The sequence below is a fragment of the Alligator mississippiensis genome, chromosome 11 (genome assembly GCF_030867095.1).
Source record: "Alligator mississippiensis isolate rAllMis1 chromosome 11, rAllMis1, whole genome shotgun sequence".
Lineage (NCBI taxonomy): Eukaryota > Metazoa > Chordata > Crocodylia > Alligatoridae > Alligator > Alligator mississippiensis.
In genome coordinates this window covers 3,899,317-3,923,128 of record NC_081834.1, presented here as the reverse complement: position 1 = coordinate 3,923,128, position 23,812 = coordinate 3,899,317, and the positions used below count along the sequence as shown (strand labels likewise).

At 44.6% G+C, this 23,812-nt stretch overlaps 1 protein-coding gene across 3 annotated transcripts in view; it reads left to right on the top strand.

The window, feature by feature from the left end:
• The window catches only part of MAP2K5 (mitogen-activated protein kinase kinase 5), a 182,996-nt gene that overhangs the window by 44,468 nt on the left and 114,716 nt on the right, over positions 1-23,812 (top strand). For all 3 annotated transcript variants that reach the window (XM_014606136.3, XM_019477698.2, XM_006265731.4), the window contains exon 9: positions 14,641-14,680. In XM_014606136.3, coding sequence (XP_014461622.1) covers positions 14,641-14,680 — 40 coding nt within the window. The remainder of the gene's footprint in view (positions 1-14,640; positions 14,681-23,812) is intronic.

Sequence of the window (23,812 nt, the reverse complement as noted above, 5' to 3'; positions counted from 1 at the left end):
GCGAATACTAGGCGCTTCGCACAGGCCTACTATTTATTATTACTGCCATTGCAAGTATCATTATTACTATTATTATTTAATCTGGCCTTCCATCAAATAAGGTAGACCTCAGACAGAACAAGGGTTATAATGCCTAGCTCCTATTTAGCACTTTCCATCCATAGATTTCCAAACGCTTTAAAAGGGAAGTCAGGGTCAGACTAATCAAGTCTGATCCCCATTTTACAGATGAGAAAAGCAAGGCACAACGAGGTCATTTAATCAAACCATGACAGACACAAGAGCTGCACCCAGCCCAGTGAGAATATGGTGCAGTAGGACATACCTGTTGCCCAGGCTTGGCACTTTCCAGGGGAGGATCTCAATGCTCAGGTGCTGTGACAGTTCACCCATGACAGAGGGTGGAAATCACAAGCTTACAGCATGTAAAACTGAGGCACAGAGGCTAAATATGTTGTTCAAGGTCCTACGGCATTTCTGTGGCGCTGCTAGAACCTCAGATGAGCTCTCCCCATAAACCTGTGCTCCGGCCACTAGGATATACATCCTTCCTACTCTCTCCCAGCTTTGCCCCGACCATTTTATGCTCTGCTTTTAGTCCTGGTAAAAAAAAAAAAAGAAAAAAAAAGCACTTTACCCCTAATAGCTGGACCAGGTTTGAAATTCTGCATATTATCACCGCAGCGTGAACAAGACTGACCCGTGATTGCTGTTCACTTGTGTCTTTTGACCCCGGCCATCACTAGCCTGCCTCATAAAACCTGTTATGCACAAAAGTGCATAAAATGAAGACAGAGCGCCTGCTTCAAGTCTGACAAAACCCCTTCCTTTGCCGAGCGGGCGCTGCAGCGAAAGTAAATAAATGAACGGACAGCAATCACAGCCTCGTTGATGAAACTGTTCAATTAAAGCACAGGCATTTACATGGTGTAATTTCCCTAAATTGCCAATGAGCCCCTTTAGACACGACCAGTGTTCAAATTGATTTCAGCATTGATTTTGGCTGAAGCTGATAAATTTCTGCTTGTTAGTTAAAGTAATTTTGCAGAAGACTTTGTGCTGCAGTATTGAAGTGTTCATTTAGCTGATGGTTAAAAGAGCAGTTATTTACAGAGGGCTGTACTGTTGTTCTGAGCTGGGACAATTCCCCTATCATCTTTTTACTTTTAATTTTTTAAGCTTCAGTCTAGCAATCAATAGGTTATTGAAACTGATTAAAACTTATCCAACCAGCTGCCTGTGGCCGCTTAATTAGAAACTGGATGATTCTTAAATTAAAGTTGTTTTGTTTGCATTTTATACCCATCCTGCCAGCAGATTAAGCAAATAGCAGCCCTGGAAACTTAAGTTGCTTTTGTTCTTAATAAGCTAGGGGATGCTTGAACGCGGCATAAATTTCTTGACAACTTTCCCTGAGTTGCGGGGAACGGGGCTCTTATGGGTAGGACCAGTCATCTGCATAAGAAACCGTTCAGGGAACTTTCCTAAACCAACTGGCAGATGTGGGTTGTTTCTTAGTAGAGACCGTTTCCAGTGGCTGTGTTGCTCCTAATAGCTGATGCCGACTGGCCTGAGCAGAAAAGACTGCCAATTCCCCACAAGCAAAATATTATGTTTGCCTAATAGTATATTTATTAGCTTATAACTATCACATTACAAAAATTCACCAGCATTGTATTTTAATCTGAATCCTTTTCCCAATTTTTAATTTTTGTAGTGAACCATTTAATGAATGGTAAGGTCAATGTGGATGTTGATTTTTATTTATTTATTTTTTTTACTCTGCCCTCCCCTGTCATTTTTTTCACCCCGATGGTCCTGAGATGCATATAAGCAAAATGATGATGAAACGTAGCCATTCAAATTGGTGTCGTTTGATATACCACTGAATATTCTGGAATAACAGAGATCAGTCAAATGTGTCTAAGTTTGTCATATAAAAGTGAATCTGCAAGATGCATCGTGGAAGTGGGCCTCAGTATTGTGTGTAGCCATTTGGCAGGTTCAGTGTTCAAGATCACGTTGTACAACGCAAAACAAAATCCATTTATTCTACATAATTTCTTCGGCTGTGCTCTTTCTCCCCCGTCTGAGAGCCTGCCAGCACTGCGTTAAGTGATGTGACTACATGCGTATTGCATGCTCAGGGAGAGAAACATGCCTGGTTGTCTCTTGTGGTGTTAGGGTCCTTGGTGGGCTTTTGTGAAGTATTTTGCTTTGTTTTTATACATAGAATCTCAGACAAGGAGGGCTGGAAGGGAGCTCGGGAGGTCACATCTCATCCAACCCCCTGCTCCAAGCAGGACCAGCCCCAACTACATCATCCCAGCCAAGGCTTTGTCTAGCTGGGTCTTCAAAACCTCCAAGGATGGAGAGTGCACCACCTCTCGGTAACCTGGTTCGGTGCTTTACTACCCTCTCCATGAGAGTTTTTTCCTAATATCCAACCTCGACTTCCCTTGCTGCAGCTTGAGCCCATTGCTCCTTGTCCTGTCGTCTGTCCCCACTGAGACCAGCCCAGCTCCATCCTCTTTGCAACCCCCCGGCAGGGAGGTGAAGGCTGCTATTCAATCCCCCTCGGTCTTCTCTTCTGCAGACTCAATCAGCCCATTTCCCTCAGCCTGTCTTCACCAGTCCTGTCCCCCAGCCCCACAACCATTTTCATTGCCCTCCGCTGGACTCTCTCCAATGTGTCCACAGCCTTTCTGTAGTGGGGGCCCACAACTGGACACAGGACTCCAGATGTGGCCTCCCCAGTGCTGAATAGAGGGGAAGAATCACTGCCCTCCATCTGCTGGCAACGCTCCTACCGATGCAGGTAATACCGATGTTGCCACGTATTTGTTAACCGTTAAAGCGAGAGGTGATGAGGTTTGTGATCATTCTTACTTGCTGGAGGATTTCATTCCATGGTCTCAGGTTGCCCCAAGGGACAAGTAGGGAAAAGAGAATCATCCACTAATTTATTTCCAGCCAGCTTTAAAAACATGTTTAAAATCTACTCCGAGTCATCTCTTCCATCCATAGTTTCCATGTGAAAGTCAACAGATGGAGGGTGAATTAAATCACCAATTTTAGGAACTATTCAATGCGGCTAAAATAAGTTTGATGGTTGCTATATGGTTTTCGTATGCAATGCAGGTCTAGGAATTATTGAAGAACACCGTTTTGTTCCTTAGTTTTCACTTCACCTGGTTATCACGGTGAAGGTCTTCACCAGACATGGTATCAAGGTGAGGTACTTGTGGCGAGTCCCTTGTGTGCACGCAGAAAGCACGCCCAGCGGAGCTGGGATCAGATTGTGCTGGCGGATCGGAGCTGGGAGGGGAGGAAAAGACGATTTGTGAAGGATCATTTCCAGGGTTTCACCATGTGTGCTCAGGAAACCTGGATGAAAGCGAGCAAGAGCAGATGGAAATAGTGTTAGTCTGTGCAGGTCTCTTGCACAAATCAGGCGAGCATCTCCAGGTTTGCACTTCTCCCCCTGCATCACAGAGGTGTGGCTAATACGCATCCTCTTTGTGTTGCTTCTATTGTTGCTTTTACTCTTTTGAGGAGTTGAGATCTTGGATACCAGCATCTTTGTTCTTGTTGTTTGGTAGCTTAACAACAAATCATTTTGCAATCAGTATTCAAGCATCTGTAGTGGTATTTGAGATAGGAGGAAGGTTGGCATAGATTGCTATTTGAACTAGCACAGTCCCCATAAAAGCTTCTTTGTATAACTGCTGTTCACTTTGGATTTCCTGTTTTAACAGCCAGAGAGTCGGGCTAATGTGTTTGTCTAGTGCAGACGGCAACAACTGTCGAAGTGTTTATTTCCTAGAAACAATTTGAATGTGTTTCTTTAGATGGCCACTTTAGGACGTGACAGCGCTATCATTAAAACTCCAAAGTCTGACCGTTAGCACGAAACCCAGTTTTAAAACTACGAGAACCACGTCCCCCTCTCCCTCCTCGCCCTCCTCCAGCAACAACAACAAAATTAGCAGTAAACCAAATCTGTGGGTGATTTGCGGCATGTCGTTAGCAGCTGGTAACCAGCATGTCAATCTACAGTACATAGCGCTCGGAGAGAATTTTATTCATCTTACGCAATGCTGTGACACAGTCATTTTGCTCTAGGTTATTTCTCAGAGGGCAAGGAAACGTTCAATTTGTTTGACTCTCTTCAGAGCTCTTGCATCCGAACAACAGTTCACTGATGCTGGGTGCTGCCAAAGGAAAGGCTGCTTATTATGCAAACGTTTATGCTCCGAATAAGAAACCCAGACGCTTCCAGAGGCGTCTAAGTTTCCGTTGGGTCTTCAAGACCTCAGCCTGCACCCTGAGCATCTTCCCCGCTCTTGCCTTGCATGATGTGCATGGCGCGTGCAGGAGGTTTTTGTCGAGGTAGATCGCACTGGCTTTTCTCTAGTCCGCCGCGGCTTTTCCAGAGCGGGCTGGCGTCCATTAGGATAAGATGGCACAGTATTTGTCAGCACCGGCAAAGGGAAAAATAACATGCTATTTTTAATATGCATGGGTGGTGGATAAATGGGGAGGTTGCTGAGAAACGTGCACACAAGCACACGCTGGAGAGGTGACCCGTGCGCCTTTCAGCTGTTCCAAAGTGCAAGATAAGGAAAAAATGTTGGGCTCGTATTCCTGCGAATGCCTGTGGTTGCATTGGGAAGCAATGCACACATTCAAGGGGTAAATTTATCTCTTGTCATTTAGGAAGAGAAAAACTAATAAACCCAAGATAACCACGCACCAGCTTAAATTCATGGAAGAAGGAGTATTCCCCCCCCGCGCGCGCGCGTGCACACACACACACACACACACACAAAACCACGTGTGCCCTCAAACACCCCATTTCTGGCACAAGGCATCCTATAAGACAAGAACCTGTCAAGTGAGAGCAATGCTTTCAGTTATGTCGAGTGGGGAAATAACTGGTAAAACATGACTTGTCCAAGCATTTTGGGTCTTGTCGATGCCATTTCTACCTAGATTTCATCTTAGTAAGGAAGTTAAAAAAACTCAACCCTTTAAATCGCATTGTGTTAGAATTGTTCTTGATATATTATTCCAGCTTTTATTAAGGAAGTAGATGGATTACAGTGCCATCGTGGAAAAAATGCTGCATACAAAATTAGACTCGATCCTTTTATTTTTATTTTTTTTCCAGTAACTGGCTGGGGTACAGGTAGCTCTCCTGAATCTGGAGGTTCGTTCATTTGGAAAAATTCCCAGGAGTTCATTCAAGAGTCTACAAACGATCTAAGAGAATAACTGATCCTACTGTTTTTACCAGGCTCCCTGAATAATATTATGTGGCAAGCAGTACTTAAGCCAACAGTAATGAATAGCTGGAATTTATTTAAAAAAAAAAAAGACCCCCAAAACCCCCCCACGTGGCTTGTTCACAGGCCAGTGGCTCCGTTGTGCTGTCACAGTTGGATTTTTTTGTTCGCTATTAGAATCGGTGTAAAGATTACCCAGGAGATCCATGCAGGCGCTTGCATAAGAGGAAAGCACCATTTACCTGGTGCTCTGTGACCACATCGCTAATGAATTTACGATATATCGTTACATTACTTTGCTAGTTTTGCTCGAGTCCGGTACGTCTATGGCAGGGGAGACCATGGCTTCTCCCTTCGTCTTGTACAGGAAGCATCGAGGTGGTGGGAAGGGAAGACTGTCGTGTGGTGGACGGACCGTACAAACGGGGAGCGGGAGCTCCTGAATCGAAGTCCCGGCTCTGATACAGGCTGCCTTGCTGAACGGGGGCAGGTTACTGAAGCAGCACGTCTTCATTGCCTCATCTGCAGTGCGGTGGATAACGTCATTAATGACTCGTCACCTGTACGACGAGCCTGTCGCGTTGCTTTATATCGGTAGGTGAGTGCCGAGGTTTAGCTATTGGATCCTAAGACGTTGCGGATGGATTACCACGCATTGCATCCAGGGCACAATGGCTCGTGTGGCTCGACAAGGCAGGAGCTCAGCGCCTCGTTTTAGACTTCCCCCAACGGGCGCCTCCAGTCACCCACCTCCACGCGTGTCCCTGGCCATTTCCTCGGGGGACGGCTGGATGTGATGTTGGCTGTACGACTCTGGTGTGCCCGCAGCCATGGGGAACGGTGTGCATGAGAGGCTGACCTTCAAGTATGACTGTGTGGCTTTGGTCATTTAGGCAAAACGATTAAGAAATGTTGAAGTTGCTGGGTTTTTGGTTGTAGCCGTGCTGGGCTCAGGACGTAGGCAGGCGAGGTTGTTTGAGCTGATGTGATCTCTTTTATTAGACCAACCGAGACTCCCCATGCCTGAAGAAGGGGGATTGCACCCGGAAGCTTGCAAAGAAGTTTTTTCCAACTACTCAGTTGGTCTAATAAAAGAGATCACATCTACCCAAAGACCCTGGCCTGCCTTAGGAAACTTCATATGTTTAATTTAGGCCCTTTTTCTGGGACCCTCCCTGAACCGTTCAGGTGTGGGCATAAGGTTTACATTTAAAACAGTGTGAAAGCATACCGGGAAATAGGTCCTCTCTTTTACCTGCTGGCACCCGAGATCAGGGTTTTTTGCTTTTCCTGGAAGAAATCCTATCGTGGATGCTGTGAGGAGGACCATCCCCTCTGGCAAGAGCGATTACCTCCCATCCCGGCCGGTTAACAACACATTTTCGTTTGGCGTTTGAGCTATGTTTATGAGCTCATCCAAGTTCATTTTGGTCGGTTTAAGTAGATTTTTGTGTCTGTGAGGTATTTACACGGAGAACCGCAGGAAATTGTGAGATGTAGGAGAGTTTTAGATCTGTCGGAGGAAAGATATGATGGGCTATCATTTATTTTATGGAGTGAGTCCAAACTATTTCTCCAAACTCAGCCTCTCCCTTGAGTTTTCTGTGGTTTATATGTTGGACAGAAAAGGCAGATAGCAAAAAGAGCTTTTCCATGTTGTATGGCTTTGCTTGTGGCTGTTGAATTTCAGGTTTCATACTTCCTGCACCGGTTGCTCTTTCATTTTATTTGGGGGTGGCAAGATGTTGCTTGGAAATCTCTCCCCGCCACCCCTCCAATTCCCCCATTAACAGTGATTCTCAACCAGGGTAATATCACCCTGTGGTGCTTTGAGCTCTTCCCAAGGTTGCCATGCAGCATTAGCACTTGTAGGTGTGCAAATATGATTCACAAGATCAATTCAGAGATTGCAAGGAGGAATCCATCGTGTTAAAAATATCCTGCCCTGTGACCTTTCTGAGTTCTTTGCAACAGAAGAATTGATGTAGTATTTTTCTCTAGTCCAGAAATCAGTGAAACCGAGAGCTGGCATTTTCTGCAAGGTTTCTCGAGTCTATTGAGGGCTTTCTTGAGTCTAAAAAGGTTGAGAACTGCTGCCCTAGAACCTCATCTCTCTTGCATTGATTTTTTTATCACTCTTCACAGTCCAGCAGATCTCTTCCTGGGTTATCTGGAGGGCTCTGGTGTGGAGGAATGCTTGCTCGCTCACACCATCTTTCTATCCGTGCCCAAAATAACCAGCCTCTGCCCCAAGACCTGGGCATGCTGCGACTTCACAGCGCTCCCTGGAGCAAACGCGATTTTGAAAGCAGAGAAGACAAAGTTATGCTAAAGGACTTGGCTCGCATTGGTCCCTTCAGGGCTTTAAATGTCTAGAGACATGGTTAATAGTCAAGGTTAATAAAATATTTGACACAACTGTGCCAGTCTTGCTTACCAGCTGTTCGTTGTAATGGATGTACAGGGCTCAGAATAATGAATTCTAATGGAAATGTGAATGAAGAGATTTAAATTTTCTTTCCCCAGTGGGGATGTTTCCAAATAGGCAGGAGTTGGAGCCTGTTTTTGCTGTGCCGTTGCTTTAAGCAAACCCCTCTGAATAGCACACCTTGAATTTTTGCTAATCAGAACGTCCCAAAACGGAAAGGTCAGCCATTTCTCATGGTCAGAGATTCAGTTTCTGGGTAAATTCCACTTTTTAATTTAATTCTTCTTTGATCTCAGTACACCAGGGCAAGGGCCAAGGCCTTCTATAACTTTTTCACCCTGTCCATCTGCTGGCTTTGCTCTTTTTGTTTGCTTCTACAACCGGAGCTATGGTTTGAGCTCTGTTACCTCATCTTCATGTGACGGCCCGTCCGAGTTGGGTGCTGAAGCCACCACCTTCTCTTCTGCGTTGCCTCTGAAAACCCACCGCTTCTTGCGTGAGGCCTCTAAGAGCCTTGTTGAAAAAAACAATTTGCCCATTCATTTTTTTTTAAAGCAAAAATTGCTTTTTCACTTTAACTCCACTTCCTCTGAGTAATACCTTAATCTTATTAACGCTGCCTCTTCCCCTGCCCTTCCCTCCAGGTGTTTGCCTCCGTTCTCCTTGTTTCATCATGTCCAATATCTTTGCCCCAAGGAGCATGCAAATGGATCTTCTCCTTTACCTGCACTGGAAGCACTAGTGCAAATGCACTTTTGGGTGCCATTAAAATTATAATAGCCTTAGAATCACAGACAAGGCGGGCTGGAAGGGACCGCAGGAGGTTGCGTCTAGTCCGACCCCCTGCTCCAAGCAGGACCAGCCCCATGTACATCATCCCAGCCAAGGCTTTGTCTACCCGGGTCTTAAACACCTCCAGAGATGGAGACTGCACCCCTTTTGGGTAACTTGTTCCAGTGCTTTACTGCCTTCCCAGTAAGCAAGGCTAAGTACAGACATTCAGGAGGTTAAATCGGGTTCAAAACGGCCTCCCCATTTAAACTTCGCTCATCCCGGTGCCGACCTCACACTTACAGACGGGGTCTCCGTGACTGGCAATCAGTTTAAACCTGTAACTGCACAGAAGTTCCCACCCCTCGCAGGTTGCACCTCCCACCCCACCCATGGGTCAGCCCCCTCCCCCGGGTTGCACCTGCTCCCCTACCCCACCCATGGGTCACGCCTCCCCCCCATGCCCCGGCCTGCCCCCGGACCTCCAACCCCCCAGCTAGCCCCCTCCCATCCCGACTTACCTGTTATCAGGCAGCTGTTCTGAATCGACTTAACCTCTCCCTAACGCCCCTGAATGTCTGTACTTAGCCCAGGCGTTTCCTAATATCTCCCCTAAACTTCCCCTGCTGCAACTTGAGACCATTGCTCCTTGCTCTGCTATCCTTCTATGAACCTCCTCTGTGCAAGTAACCTGTTACCTTCATACAGAGCATTCAGTGTCTAGGGGATATTACTCAGTGCTGTCATAGGAAACGTCTGTGGTCTCTCAAACATGTACTCTGCAGCTCCCTGATAGCCTGGTGGGCAGGGATCCTGGTTTTCTCGGATGTAAAAAAATCCCCAATTTTCAATTTAAAAGTAGCAAGCCCAAATCCACATTTTTCCATGATTAAAATGAAACACCACACTCTATCTATCTATCTGTCTGTCTGTCTGTCTGTCTGTCTGTCTGTATATCTATAGCTATATAGAGATAGATAGATAGATAGATAGATAGATAGATAGATAGATAGATATTAGCAGTGTTTCATTTAAATCACAGAAAAAGGTGTATTTGGGGTTACTTTATTTAAACTGAAAATTGTTGGTTTTTTTTTAAATCAGAGAAAACCAGGATCCCCGCGGAGGAAACTAAGGTGCAGTTTTCAAATGATTTGTTTTATGCGATGCTCTTGGGAGAGGTGTCTTGTGTCAGCTACGGGGGCCGTGACTTTGCATCCCTCGCTATCCATAGCAATGGGGCTGAAGTGTCCTCGATCCGTTGTTAAACGTTTAGAGCACTGGCCTCAGTGAATTTGAAAGCGTCTTGGCATCTTGTAGGGATGGTACTCAAACATAAATATCTGAATCTGCATTTTCTTTGACCTGTTAACATGTTCACCTAACACGTTTCTAAGCTAGGACCAAGATGTTTTACTAAAATTGTTTCTGAAATACCGGCTTAGCTAGTAGGAGTATATTACTGCTTATCAAAGGGCTTTGGATTTGTGAACATAAAAGGACTAGATGCTTACTCCTATTTCATTGACTAATTTCCTATTCTACAAATTACCCATTTTATTTTTTTAATTATACAATATATGCAGTATTTTAATACTGGAAAATAAAGTAATTTTGAAATAATGTGAAGTCTAGCTTTATTAATGTGTTTTCAAGTTGCTAGACTAGTAAAAGTAATATCACGTATGGTTAAAAGAAGAAAACACTACTAAGTCAATGGAAAGACTCTCATTAATATCAATGGATGCTGGTTTAGGCAGTTTATGGCATCTATGCCTGAGATTATTTTTAATTTGCCACAATGATTTTTCAGATAGTGACTCTGCTGAGAGGGTTGTTTGAACAGTGCATTACAGAGCTCTTATTACACACTGGGTAAATAAGATACAGATATGGAGAGACACGAATAGGATCTGGGCAGCTGTAAAATGCAACGAGATTAGACTAATAACTTCCAGAGTTGTGAGTGGTTTACACACGCACCGAGCGTCTGAAATTGCTTTTTAAACTTCTGGGTGCGGGAGTTGGCTATCCATGATGTCATGTTGCCTGTTCAATTTTTCCTTAACAGCAAATGATTTATCGCGGTCTGTTCCCAATCATCTGTGTTATAGCTTTTGCAGTGGTTCATTTACAGAGCAAAAATACAGCCTGAACAAAATGGGAGAAAAATGGACTTGTTCTTCCAGAGCTGGTTTCTGTCTGGTGCAAACTCTTATCAACTCAGAACATAGTTTTCCTGGGGTATTTTGTATCCTGCCGTACTTTGGATTTTGCCGTGACGGTTTTGTTTCAGTTGGCTTTGTACAGCCGTAGCCAAGCATGGCACTGGGAGTCCTTTGCTGGGGAAGTTAATGCTCCTTGAGGAATGGTGCAAACAAAACAGAATTAGGAAACCATGAGGAGCGGGAGTCAGAATAAATGGAAACGCAATCCAGTCGAGACCATTGCAGTATTGTGGGCTCTGCTGTGCTGAGAGGTGGCCAGGCTGTCCATGACCGGTTACCTAGGGCTCTGTCTCCCGATGCGCTGAACACGGCCAGTCTGACGGGGCCGGGTCTAGAAAAGTACTCGGGCACCTAAGGTGCAGCGTAGGTGCCTAACTCCAAGCAAGCAATGCACAAAACTCTACTTAGGTGCCCAAATGGTAAATTCCTCCGAGAGAAGGTGTATAGGCGCCTATAGTGCTCTGCTGTCAGCAAGCCCAGAGGTGTTAGTTGTGGTCAAATGGCCATAGGTACTGAGATTTGCAACCTGGACCCAGATCCCTGAGCACAGCCCGATGTATTGGTGGGTTCAGGAGACGGCAAATGCACCCAGTCAGCATGGAAAAGGGTCCAGGAGGCGAGAAATCTGGAGAGACTTGCTCTCCAAAGCTTGAGGGGGTTCTCACCTTCCAGCAGAGCATCCCGAGGGCCATCAGGCTATTAAAAATGGTGGATGGCACCTTCCCACCACTTCCTATGTCATAAAAGTAAGGAGCGAGTTGATCTCCCACATCAAGAGCGTAGAGCAAGGCTTCAAGCTGATTCTCACGCTCACGACAACTTTGAGTTGGACCCCCAAGTCCAGGACGGAGGCAGGGTTTCAGCCCTCTCTTCCGTGTTTGCTTCTGACAAGCTCGAGCATCCCTCTCCTTAGCGTGCCGGCCCCTGTGAAGCCCTTTCCAGGCAGCTTGCTGCCCTGACCACTGCGTGGGATGCTTAGGCACCCAAGCCAGGCTTGTGAACTCTGGTCTCGGAGCAAAGCGTCCGGGGAGGCCTCGTCCCCTGGATCTCTGTCCCCCGCTCCAGCCACGTGCTGCACCACAATGCCGCTTGGGGCCAAATCCTCTCGATACTGCCGGGCTGGTTGAGCCACGGTCCGGATGAGCGGCCAGACTCTGCTCGGACAGCCGTAGCCAGTGGGACCTTCGCGGCAGAGTTTTGTCCTGAGACACAAACCACCTAGCAAGCGAGTCTGAGTGCTCTGCGCGTCCTGCACTGTAGCGAACAAGTTGCCAGTCACCGCGTTTAATCCGTTCGCTCCACGCTTCTCTCGTTTCCTTCGATAAATCTCCATCAAATATTACGATCTTGGAGTTTCCCCCTTCCTCCAGCTCCCACCCGATCAGCTCCTGGGCACTGTTTCAGTGCCTCCCCAGCAGGAAGGATTTCTAACAGACCCATCCTTTGCCGTGTGATTCACCCAGTTCAATAGCCTCCTTGCAAAACCTGGCTTTCAAGTCTCTATGCCAAGCCGTGGCCAGATCCTGCCTGGCGCTGAGCGCTGTCACTTCCCAGCGCCTTGCACGATTGGGCTTTGGATTGTGCTGCCTCGTTAAAGAACCCGGTTACTCGCGGCCTTATTTGTCTAACCGCGGTGAGCGTATTTCCTTTCTTGCGGGGGAGACGGGGACGCTTTAAATAAATAAATAAATGAATGAAATTAAAAGCTGGCTCCTGCAATGAGCGGGTTTATTATTTATAAACTGTGCTATATGACTTCAAGCTCCGCATGCGTACCCGTAGACGCGGCGATGGGTGCCTATAAAATGGAAGAAGCGTATATTTCTCGAGATCGAACCCATTATTCCCTGGGTTTGTAAGCGTACGATTGTGAAGCTTCAGGAGGGTATTAAATCTCCTCCATTAGCCAGGCTGACTGTAACCAGAACGTTCAATTCCAACTTGCGGTTCTACATAATATCTAACAAAACCGTTTTCCCCACACACTCATTGGAACAGGTAATTACTGTGGCAACTACAGACTAATTTGAAGTGTTAGCTGTTAATTAAAACACTGCAGAGGTGTACAGTTGTCTTTTGGTGTAACCAAAGCTCCTATTCAAACTTCATTAATCACTTTACAGTTATTGTGCCGGGGAAGGTCGGGACAATTGAGACGCCGGATCAGTCGAAAGTAAACAAATTCCCTTCCTCCCCGGTACCCTGCCATTTGCAAAGCCAAGGGACACGCTGTACCCAAGGGCCACGGTATCTCCTTTGTGATCCAATTCTCAGTGATAATTAAATGTTAAATTGGTACTGTCAGTGCTCTGTAAACCAAACCAGGTATCTGCCCTCTGCTGGAAATTTAACCCAAACTTCCACGGATGAATTAGCGTGCATCATAATTAAATAATCAAGTCTTCCCTTTTAATTTACTTGGAAACAGGAGACCTCTCTTATGGAAAAAAAAAGATCAGCTTTCTTGACAAGCTAATTAAGTTGCCAAACTGTCCGGCACGGTACATACTAAACTAACAGACGTTAAGCACGCTATCTCAACCTGTTCATCTTCTTATCATTTCTGCTCATCTTAAAGAAGTCCGGCACCGTTTTGCCAGGGTTGGCTCATCCGTCTTACAGCAGAGCGTGTTTACTCCACTTGGTGCATCGATTATGCATTCAACCGTCGGTCTGTCACTGATGGCTTCATCTGAAGATCCTGTTTTCTGCATCGTATATTGATATTAAAATAATCCCAATATTGATGGGACGGTACATAAAGCACTGGCAGTTTCTAAAAGCTAATGCCACTCACATTCTTAAATATTTATGCCATAAATTATTAAATTAAGTTAAGCTTGTTAAGCTTCCACATCATTAATAGAAATTATACAGAGCATCTCAATGTCTACATAGGATGGTCTGCCCTGTGCTGGGTATGGTTTTGTTCGAGGGGAAAAAAAGCCTCTCAAGATTTTTTCCTCTTCAGCAATAATTGCTAGTGGCATATAGGGCTGAAATATTGTAATTCTTTAAAGTTAATGCCAAGGATATGACATTATTGTGCATGGTATCATAAATCAGTCTGAGACAATAAAACTACTGAAGAGGAAAAACTTTAATGGTTTTGTTTTTATGCAAAATTACATTGAGTTTGTTCCTTATACCTTTTTATTTTCTCGGAGCGCCATGGCTAGGGATCCGCAGTTTGTGGACTAGCCAATTATAAATGTTTGGTAAGACAGGTTGACACGCGCTACTCTTGGATTACTGTGCAAATTCATTTCCAGAACGCGGAAACGTTAAGGCTCGGCTGCATGGTTGTTAATACATATATTAATCCCCGCAGTTACAGATGCAGGATGTTCCCTTCACTAACTAATATTTTGTGCAGTCTTTAGATGGCTATAAACAGTCAGTCATCCCTTGGTTTACTTCCGCCTAAGTGTTACAGTTGTGCATCTGATTGTCTTAACGCTCATCGTGCCCTCAGGATGACACGGTTTGTGTTCGAAAGCTTATTGTATATGAGGAATATGCACAGGGTTGATGTATTATCTTTGTTACACCTGCAGAAATTTTGAAGGCAGGTAAATACACATTCATAACCTTTCTAATATGTAGTGTAATATTCTCTTGTGCGTGCGCTTTCCTACACAACACACAAAGGTGTAATGTTAGCAATGGAAGCTGTTGAATGGCATAAAAAGTGTTAGCTGGCATAAATTCATTTCTTTTTTTCTTTTTTTTTTTTCTAATCAGTTGCTTTTAGCCAAACGCTCCGAAATATTTGTGCCATTTGCAAACATGATACGGAGGCTGTTTTAGAATAAAAATGCATTCCCGTCTCCTCTTTCTGGGAAATCAGTATATACATGCTGCACTTACGTATCAAAGTCATTTGTGTGTAATCTCACAATATTTACATTTTCCCTTCATACAGAGCATATCATGTCCCTAGCGGAAAAATACTAGCAGTAAAGGTAAGATATCGGCAGTAATTGTGTTTCTTTATTTTTAGTCTTGATTGCCGTTTCTTTCTTCCTCCTTTTATGCCTGTTAAGTCATAGTTTGCCTTATTTCCTTGAAACTGTGGAAAATTACCCTGCGTAACTCTACCGGGCTGAAATGACCACCGAGCTCCCACAAGTCCAGAGGTCAAAGGAGCCTCCCGTCATTGCTACGGGCACCTCGATTCATGCCTCTTTCCGTTAAATGGGCGCATCAAAGAAGAGCTGCGGTGTGTGCAACAGCGATAAAATCTCTCCGGCGGCTGGAAGTGATTCTCTTTCACCCCCTGAATCCAAGAAATGAAGAAATAAGTGGTAGAAAGGTCAGACGAGGTCAGCCTATCTGTTCCTCTGCCGATGCTACCGTTTTCCCCGGGGTATAGTCCGAGTGGGTTGCGCAGCCTCGTTTTTAAATGCCAGGGCTCCCCCTATTCCTTTAGCAGATCGTGCTACTTTCGAAGAGATGTCCCTGTTTTAAATGTTGGGGTTTTTTTTCTTTTACGTTTCTTTCTAAATGTTCCTTTGCTCCTTTTTCTCCAATTGAGGGGATTGCTCCTTGTGGAGCAGTGGTCTTGTTGTAGATGTGCCGGTCCGGGAATCGTATGAGAGGCAAGGCTTTGCGTGCGACAGCTACGTCTATGGACCACCTGCATAGTTTCAAGAGAAATGTGTCAGGCTTTCAGGCACACGTACGGCTGGCCCAGTAGAAGATGGCCCATGCAAATCCTTGCCCCTCATACTGTCCCCTTGCTCACACTTCGGGAACCTTGGACGGAGAAAAGTGTGCGAAGTCTGATTATTTATATAGTGAAAGTCTTGCTAAGCAACTGCTGAAGGCTTTCGCACGCTGCCCCGGCCCAATGCACAGAGGCTGAAATTGCAGGTGTAATTCAAGTTGTAAACCTCTCTTTCTGAAAGGAGATCCCTACTTTTCCCAGCTGCCACAAGCAAAACAGTTTTATTTTGTTTTTTTAATTTTCCCCACGTGGTTTTGATATCGCTTAAATTTACAGCAGTTCAGAGCTCAGGAAAACATTTGGCTGCGGATGCAGATGGCATTTCAGTGCATGTTTTTGGAATTTAAATTGGACATTTTTAAAATAGAAGTCATTTGTAGGATTGTTCTTAATCATTCTAGTTTCTTTCTATTTGTTTCTCTCTTGTTGTGCTAAATTTGTACAATTGTTTCTCCAAGATCACTGAGTTTCATTGGATTTTGCAGGGGAACAAGAAAGGGGAAGCGAAGGTTTGCACTGTTTTCTGCGAGCAAAATTGCCGCAGATTTCCCACGCAAAATTCACCTGTCGTTAGTGAACCTTCCCTAAGAGATCTTCGGTGGGAGTTTCCTTCAGGGGTTTCTTTGCTTTCAGTCATCTCTGTTTTCACAAAAGAAAATTCCCTCTCTGCCTCTGAGGTCCTGTGAGGCAGGCGGGGCCTTTGTGGGTTTTGCACAAAATCCATGAAACTTGCCACGACAGCTCCTGCTCAAACTTAAGTTAAAAGTCCTGTGACCATGAGAAAAGCAAATGTTTGGTGCATCCCATTCTGAACTGTGTCTCTGTGCGCACAAAACGGGTGAAGCACTGCAAAGAAACAGCCCGATGACGTGACGTGGAGCAGAAAGGAGGGATAAAGTCAGCCACTTCTGCTCTGGCCTCTTTTTTCTTTTTTGGTGCTGCTTGCAAAGATTGTAATTTTAATTTTAAAAAATCTAAGCATTTTTCTTAGTTGTGATAAGCAAAATGTGACACAATTCTCTAATTTTCACAGAGACTTTTTTTTTAAAATGTGGGAACAAACCTGTTTTTCCCCTAATGTTTCACTCTGACCCTTGACCGTGCTGGTCTTTCAAACTTGGTCCTAGCTCTGCCTCCGCCTCCTCCAGTCCTACAATTGCTTCTGCTCCCTTGAATAATACTTCTTTCACGCGAGCGCATGCAAAGGGCCTCCCTCCATCCGACTTCTTCTTTCTTTTCTCCCCCGCCCAGTTTGACCTTTCAGGCACGTTGACAGCATCGAACCGTTGGAGCTGTCAGAAACCATCTGCAGGAGGCGGCAGGACAAGCGAGGGAGGAGGGATGGACTTGTCAGAGTTCACTATACCCAACATCCACCAGCTCTCTGCCCATTTCCAGGGCTTTTTTTTTCCTCGAACAGCCCCACATAGTTGTTTTCTCCAGCCCTGGGGATTTGGCCAGTCCCCAAAACTGCTGTGAGCTTGTTGAATTGGATTTTTATTATTAAAAATGACTTTTTTTGCTTGCCTGTGTAAGTATTGCTTAAAATGAGCTTTGGATAGGTCCTTCCAAAGGGAGCCTTGCAGAGAATGGGTGTCTGTTATGTGTGGTTTATAACAGCGTAGTCACAGGCTAGGAGTTGCAAAGTGTCTCTCTTAATCCTGGGGCTAAAGTGAATTTACATTATATTCTTGAGGGAGTTGCAAAGTTCTCCATGCCTCAGTTTACCCATCTGTAAAGGTGTGAATGCCTGTGTCTTGACAAGTGCTCTAATCGGAGCCAAGAAGACAAAGAATACAAAATACGTGGGTGTCTGTGGCTGGAAGGTTACACAGAAGTGCCTATTTTTGAGTGGAGATTTGTATTAATATAAATACCGCGTCACGATCTGAAAACACAGGTCAACACTTTGAAAACCTGTTGATTCTGTGCTTTCCGGTGACGAGGTGCCCAGCAAATTGCAGGTAGATGGAGCAGAAAAATAAACAAAATATTAATATGCATGCTGCAGGCCAAAGTACTCCGCACCCTCATCTATTCTGTAAAATCTTTTCAACTAGATATTGCATGGAAGATTTACTAGATTTCCAAATAGGATTTATTTTCTAATTAGGGGGGGAAATCCATCTAAAGAAGGGTGAAAAATCCTGGCTGCCCGCGTACTGTGTCTGATTGCCATTCTTCAACTGCTTTAGTTTCTGCTGCTCTTAAACTAGCATTTAAATGGACCATTTGATTAATCATTTGTATACTGACTATAATACTCCCAAATTTCCTTTGAGTTGTACATACTGTAAAAGACAATTATGTCGCCACAGATTAAATAAGTGAATTAAAACAGAATAGCAGCTTAATTTGACCTGTGATTTTGCACTCATTCCCTTTAGTGGAACGTATGCCACTCCAGCAAATAGATGAAGTCATCCATGACAGCTTGTGATGAATTGCCGTATTTATACTGTATATTTTAATAGCCTCACACTAATTTAAATTGAGCACAGAGTAAATTATAATTCAGTCACTTGACTGCTTGTATTTAACTTGACAACTCATCCTTATTTGTCCTGGAGGTGTAGTGGAGAGCAGGGGAAATATGTTCAGGTATTTCTCTTGTAGATTTAACCCTTTTCCCTTGAAGTATTAGGTATTCGAGTTCTCCTCTCTTTGAACCTACTCGGTCTGCTTATCGGCTGCTTTATTTTAAGCCAGGAAGTTGATATTTCTAATGCTGCCATCCACGGTTGTGGCGTTTGCTCGTTCGAGGAGCTGCCCAGTAGTTCACCACCCAGGATCGGTAATCCAAAGATATGGATTTAGTGCCGAGTGATTCCACAGAGCTCGGGTAAATCCTTGAGCCTCAATTTATCATCTGAAAAATGGGAATGCTACTACCATCTGCCCTTGCCAAGAAAGTATGTGTATGCTTGACCGCCACGAACAGCTCAGAGCTGAGCTCCATGTTGCATGATCCCACCCTGGGGCTTCCACCTCCAGCTCTTCTACGGCAGAACAGTTTCTGCTAATTTTGGGGGTGCCCGAGTTGAGGCAGATTCGTCTGACCCACCTTCCTCACCCTGCTTGTGGCTTGTCAATGTTGTAATTTTTGTCCCTGTCTTAGGGGTTGCCCAACAACCACTTCCTTGTGCTCAGTTTGCCGATTCAGTTTTGCTGCTGTATGAGCCGAACAGCACAGCGCTGAATTCAGTGCAGGTTATTTTATACGTGATGCATTGAGTCTCCTCTTCTGTTCTCAGTAACTCTTGGGGCAGATCACTTTTTCCTTCCTTGGCCATCCAGACCTTTCCAAAGGTGCCAGGAGGCTGCCCCAAGGTTTATTGGCTATACGGAGCCTTTAAATGTCATTCTTTCCTACCACATTTGTGCCACGTGTATTACAATTATGAAGGATGCCACCCGATCCTTATTTGTTGCCTGCGTATCGGCTGCAGTAGTTTTGGGGTATTATAGATTCATAGACATTAGGGCTGGAAGGGACCTCGGAAGATCATCGAGTCCAGCCCCCCGCCTGAAGGCAGAAAGTCAGCTGGGATCATAGGATCCCAGCAAGATAAGCTTCCAATTTTATATCATCTTGCTTCCTTTAAATGCTGCCCCAGCCACATAGAACATTTCTAGTGCTAATATTCACACATGCTTAAAATTTGGGGGTTTTTTGTGAGCAAATCCTGTGTCTTAGAGTGGAAAACTTCACAAAAGCAGGGTGAGCATGGATTAAGGGAATGCGTGTTTAGAGTCAGGCCAGGATTTGCAGGACTTTTTTTCCCCTAGTGTTGGCTCGATTGCAATGCTGAACGCCCTAAATAGCCTCATTTTTAAATGCCAGGGCATTCTACTCGTAAACTATGGTTAAATGCATTTCTCCCCAGGTTTTCTGAAGTCATGCCACCTAGCTCCAGCTTGGACACAGTGAAACTCTGGTGGGCAATAAAGCTAGCTCAATGGGTTTGGAAGCAGTAAGCAACGGCTGCTGGTATGATTTGGAAAACCCATCGTCTACCGTGTCCCCTGTATATCGGCCCCTAGTCTCAGGGTTTTGAATGAAGTATTCTGGGTTGTCACAGCAAAGCGAATGTGTGCGGCAAGGGAACCTAGAAGAAAGGTTGCAATTATTACTGAATGTAGAATGAGGAGGGAAGGGGAGATAGCGAAGTTGTAGGGAGGCTTATCCCTTTCCAGTTAGTTTTTGACAGTAAAATGCAGGGCCTGTATGTAATTGTAGTTTAATTCAAAACAGCTGGAGACTTTTCTCCTGCCAGGTCGTGGTTGATTGGATGCTGGTGCTGCATTTGACACCAATCATGCTAACTGGTTAGTGTTTAGGTCAGCGAAACCTGCGGTGAAGAAGGCAGGGAGAGTTGTCACTGTAAATAGGAATTAATAAGAGAAAATGTAGTCTTTTTATGTATTTGACAAGATTAAACCCCGTTAATATTTTAAGGGATAAAACTCATAGTGTTTCAGCAATTTTTTTTTTTAAGTTTTCCACTCTGAAAAATGTAAGTGAATATTGTTGGCAAATGACTATTGATCTAGAGAAGTGTGTTAAATGTTTCTTGGCAGCCCTATATTACAGTTACAATTTAGTTTAGTGAGAGCTTTTATAAATAACCCTAGAGCAAACTCTTGATAGAAAATGGTTATGCTTTTTTCTTTTAGACGGATGTCAATACTGTAAAAATGTATGTTTGGAAATGGACTCCCCTTCTTTTTGTTTCATCAGCACTATATGTAGCACATAATTTGTGTTCTGTTAATTCTGCAAAAGTACAATATTTGCTTTTCCTTTAACTTCAAAATGGAGTTTTAACTCCAAAATAACACGCAAGGGAAAAAGGGAAAATGAAGGCTAATAAGGTGTCAACCCATTTCAATGGATGGTTAATTATGAAGGCACAGTATTAAAGCTCAAAGAAATTAATACAAATTCTAAAATCATTGCAATTATAAAAGATATTAAAAAAACAATTTAACCCTTTCTTGATTTGACCCTTCTCTTCAAATTACACTTTGAACCCCCTTTCCACCCCCAACAAAAAACAAAATCAAATCAGAAAGGAATTTATTTAAAAAGTTGAATCATTTCACATGATAGAAATATTTAATTTCATACACAATCCTGTCCTTGCCCCTGCTCTTGGACATCACACTATGGCTCATGGGGCTCTGGCGCACTGTTTCCTGTAGCCAGTGATGTGGGCAGCGTTGCACCTGCCTGCGTTTGACTCTGCAGCCCAGAGGAGCAAGTGCTGCTTACGGCTGGGTCAGCTCCGGGGGACGGCGGTGGTTTGAGTCCAGAGGAGATCTTGGATCCCTCCTCCAGAGCCGTAGCAAGATCCCTTAGCAGCTTGTGTGTCACGCTTCCCCACTGCCAGTTGTATCTTCCTTCCAGATAAGCTGACTTAAAAATCAAAGAGCCCTAAAGCCCCTCCTTCACCCATACAAAATTTCCAAATAATTCTTGACTCATTAGGTGGCCGTTACCTGAAGGGCCCAGAAAGACATTAGCTGTATTAACCGTGTCCAATTACTAACCAATATCTTTGGCTTTAAGCCTAATTACTGTATTTACTCATGTACCACACTCACCTTTTCACCCAATATAAGGACGCCAAAATTGGGGGTCTTGTCTTAAGCGGAGAAGCTGATTTTTTGGATTCTTCACTTGGAATAGAAGCAGGGAGACACTGTTGAAAGATGACTACCATGCTTCTCACTCTGCCAGCCTCAGGGAGGGAGGAGGTAGAATTTACCCCACATCTGCTGCAGTCAGGATCCCCTCCTGTCACCATTCAGCCATGATGGGGGTGGGGAGGAGATCTTTTTCTTCTTCGTTCTGCCTTCCCAAAACAGGCTGTGCATCTTATTTGGAGGGTAATCATGACTCATACTTGAGATGATCTCTTTTATTAGACCAACAAGATTTTTGCAAAAACCAATCTTTAATTGCAAGCTTTTGGGCATAAACACCCTTCATCAGGCATCGGAGAAAAGATTGTAGAAGTTGTTCTGGGTAGAAATGAAAGTTCATATTTCATAGGATTTCACAGAGGAGTCAATAGATGGACAACTCCTCTGGGCAGCCAGTTCATAGCTGGTGTGGAGTCTCTCACCTCCTGTGGGGATCTGTGAGGATGCAGATTACCTTGAAACAAAGGCAGGAGCAGGATCTCAGGTTTCAGGTCGTCACAGTTGCTTCCTGCTTGGGAAATATGAAGATTTCGTTTTTAAAAATCGTCTAAAATTCAATATCTTCCATGTGTCGGGTAGCCATATTGGTCTAGAGAAAAAGGCAATCAGGACTCACAATAGAAATGATATCTTTTATTAGACCAAGACGATTTTTGCAGAAAAAATTCTTTAATTGCAAGTTTTCAGGCAAAAACACCCTTCATCAGGCACTGGAGAACTTTCTGAATTTGGATTTTGAATTTTGAAATTGAATTTGGAGAATTGGAGAATTATTTGGAGGGTGTGAGGTATGTGAGAAAATACAGTAAATGTTTTTCCTCTCTTTTAAGTCCTATGCTCAAGCCTATTTTCAGAAGCCCTCAAAAATAGAAAGATGGAGGGACCTGCAAAAAACCAAGGGAACCTTTAAAATTTTAGACTTGAAGCAGTTCCTATAGGTATAACCTTAGTAGCCAGAGTAAATGAATACTCTTCATGAAGTCTGTAAGTGTTTAGATCCCTCTGTGGGTGCCCATGTGCTCTGTGAGCATCAGATAGGAGCTTACCGAGGCCCAGCTTGCATTGTGTACAAGGGTATGACCGATGGGTCAGCTGCGATTCTCCTGCAGGACAGGATCTGCCCTTCTTTCTCCAGAATAACCTGCAAGTCACCAGATACAGAAGGCGAAGGTTCAAGGATGCATCAGTATATGAAGGTCTCTTAGTGCCTTGAGGACAAGCCACGAAGCTCTGGTAGAAGTCAAACGAGGTTCATCCAGTGCCCCTTTTAGGTAAGTGATGCCAAAGACCAGAAGAGAGACCACAATGCAGAGAAAAGGCTCATCATCAACTCTGACTCCCATAACGGCGAAGCTGCCTGCACAGGTGCTGTAGAGATACCGTCCGTGCACACTGTGACTCTCTTAAGTTCAGCTACTTCAGAGTTCAGGTGGCATTCGGTATTTCTCTACAATGACAAACTATATGTATCACATGTGGATAAAACCACCAAGCGGTACGCACAACAGGGAGAGCTAGCGATAAGGCGCAGCACAGAGGATGACTTCTTCAGCGTCCTCTTGAGCAACCCTTGGCGTTGATGCCTACCACTAAATATGTGACTGTGGAAGAAACAAGAGTACCTTGGCACCAAGGCATGTACTGCGAGGCAGGCAGTACCGACAGCACTTTGACACTGCCTTTAGAGAGGTCTCTTCATACCATCTGTCACTGAAGAGTATTCTCCTGGTCTTCAAATAAAGAAGCTTCTGCGAGATTTGTAGTCGGCATCACAGAGGATCCTGCCGGCTCCAGAGCTCAGTCGCTTTCTTAATGGGAATGGGATTGGTCAAGCCAGTATTAAGCCACCCAGCAGGTTATCGTGACTCTTTTGGGCTGAGTGGCATTTGCTGTCACATGTCCCACAAGTGGTCTCTATTGTGTTAGGGGGAAAACCAGAGAGTATTCTTTCCCTTCAGCTTCTCTGACTGGACCACAACTGCAGGATGACCAGGAAGAACCACACTCAGTGGCGGCATCCTGTTTTTACAGACGGACCCTTTTTCACCCATCAAGGCAGGGTCCTTGGCACTCCTGCCACTCTCAGATGACTTTTATTAGTCCATGACCAGTACAGGATGCTGCCTTTCAGATTCTGCACCCTACCGGTGATGTTCACTAATGGTGTGGCAGTAGTGACGGTGCACGTGAGCAGAGAGGGACTTTACGTTGACCTGTACCTAGAGGATTGAGCAAGAAGACTTCAGCAGCAGTGCTATACATCCTCCCTGTTCTCTCATCTAGGACTTTGTGTGAACCAGGAGAAATCATCTCGAACATAATCACAGGGGACTGAGTTTGTAGGTGCTAAGACAGACTGTCTGCATGAACTGACCTGCCAGAGGACAGGCTGCACTCCCACCGGTCATTGCCATCTAATCTAGCAATGAGTGTATCTATGTGTCCAGGCCACGTCTTGGCATGCGGATACGTGACCGTGCTTACCAGACTTCACTTGCAGTCCTTGCAGCTGTAGCTGAGGTCTTTCTTTTGCCTGCTAAATTGTAACATGACTTAAAAACCACAGTTTTAATTCTGAGTGGCTGGACCTGTGAATACGCAGAAGAGGATTCCTTTCTTGTCTCCATCCCCCCACATAATGCTCATCACCCCTGGGCCA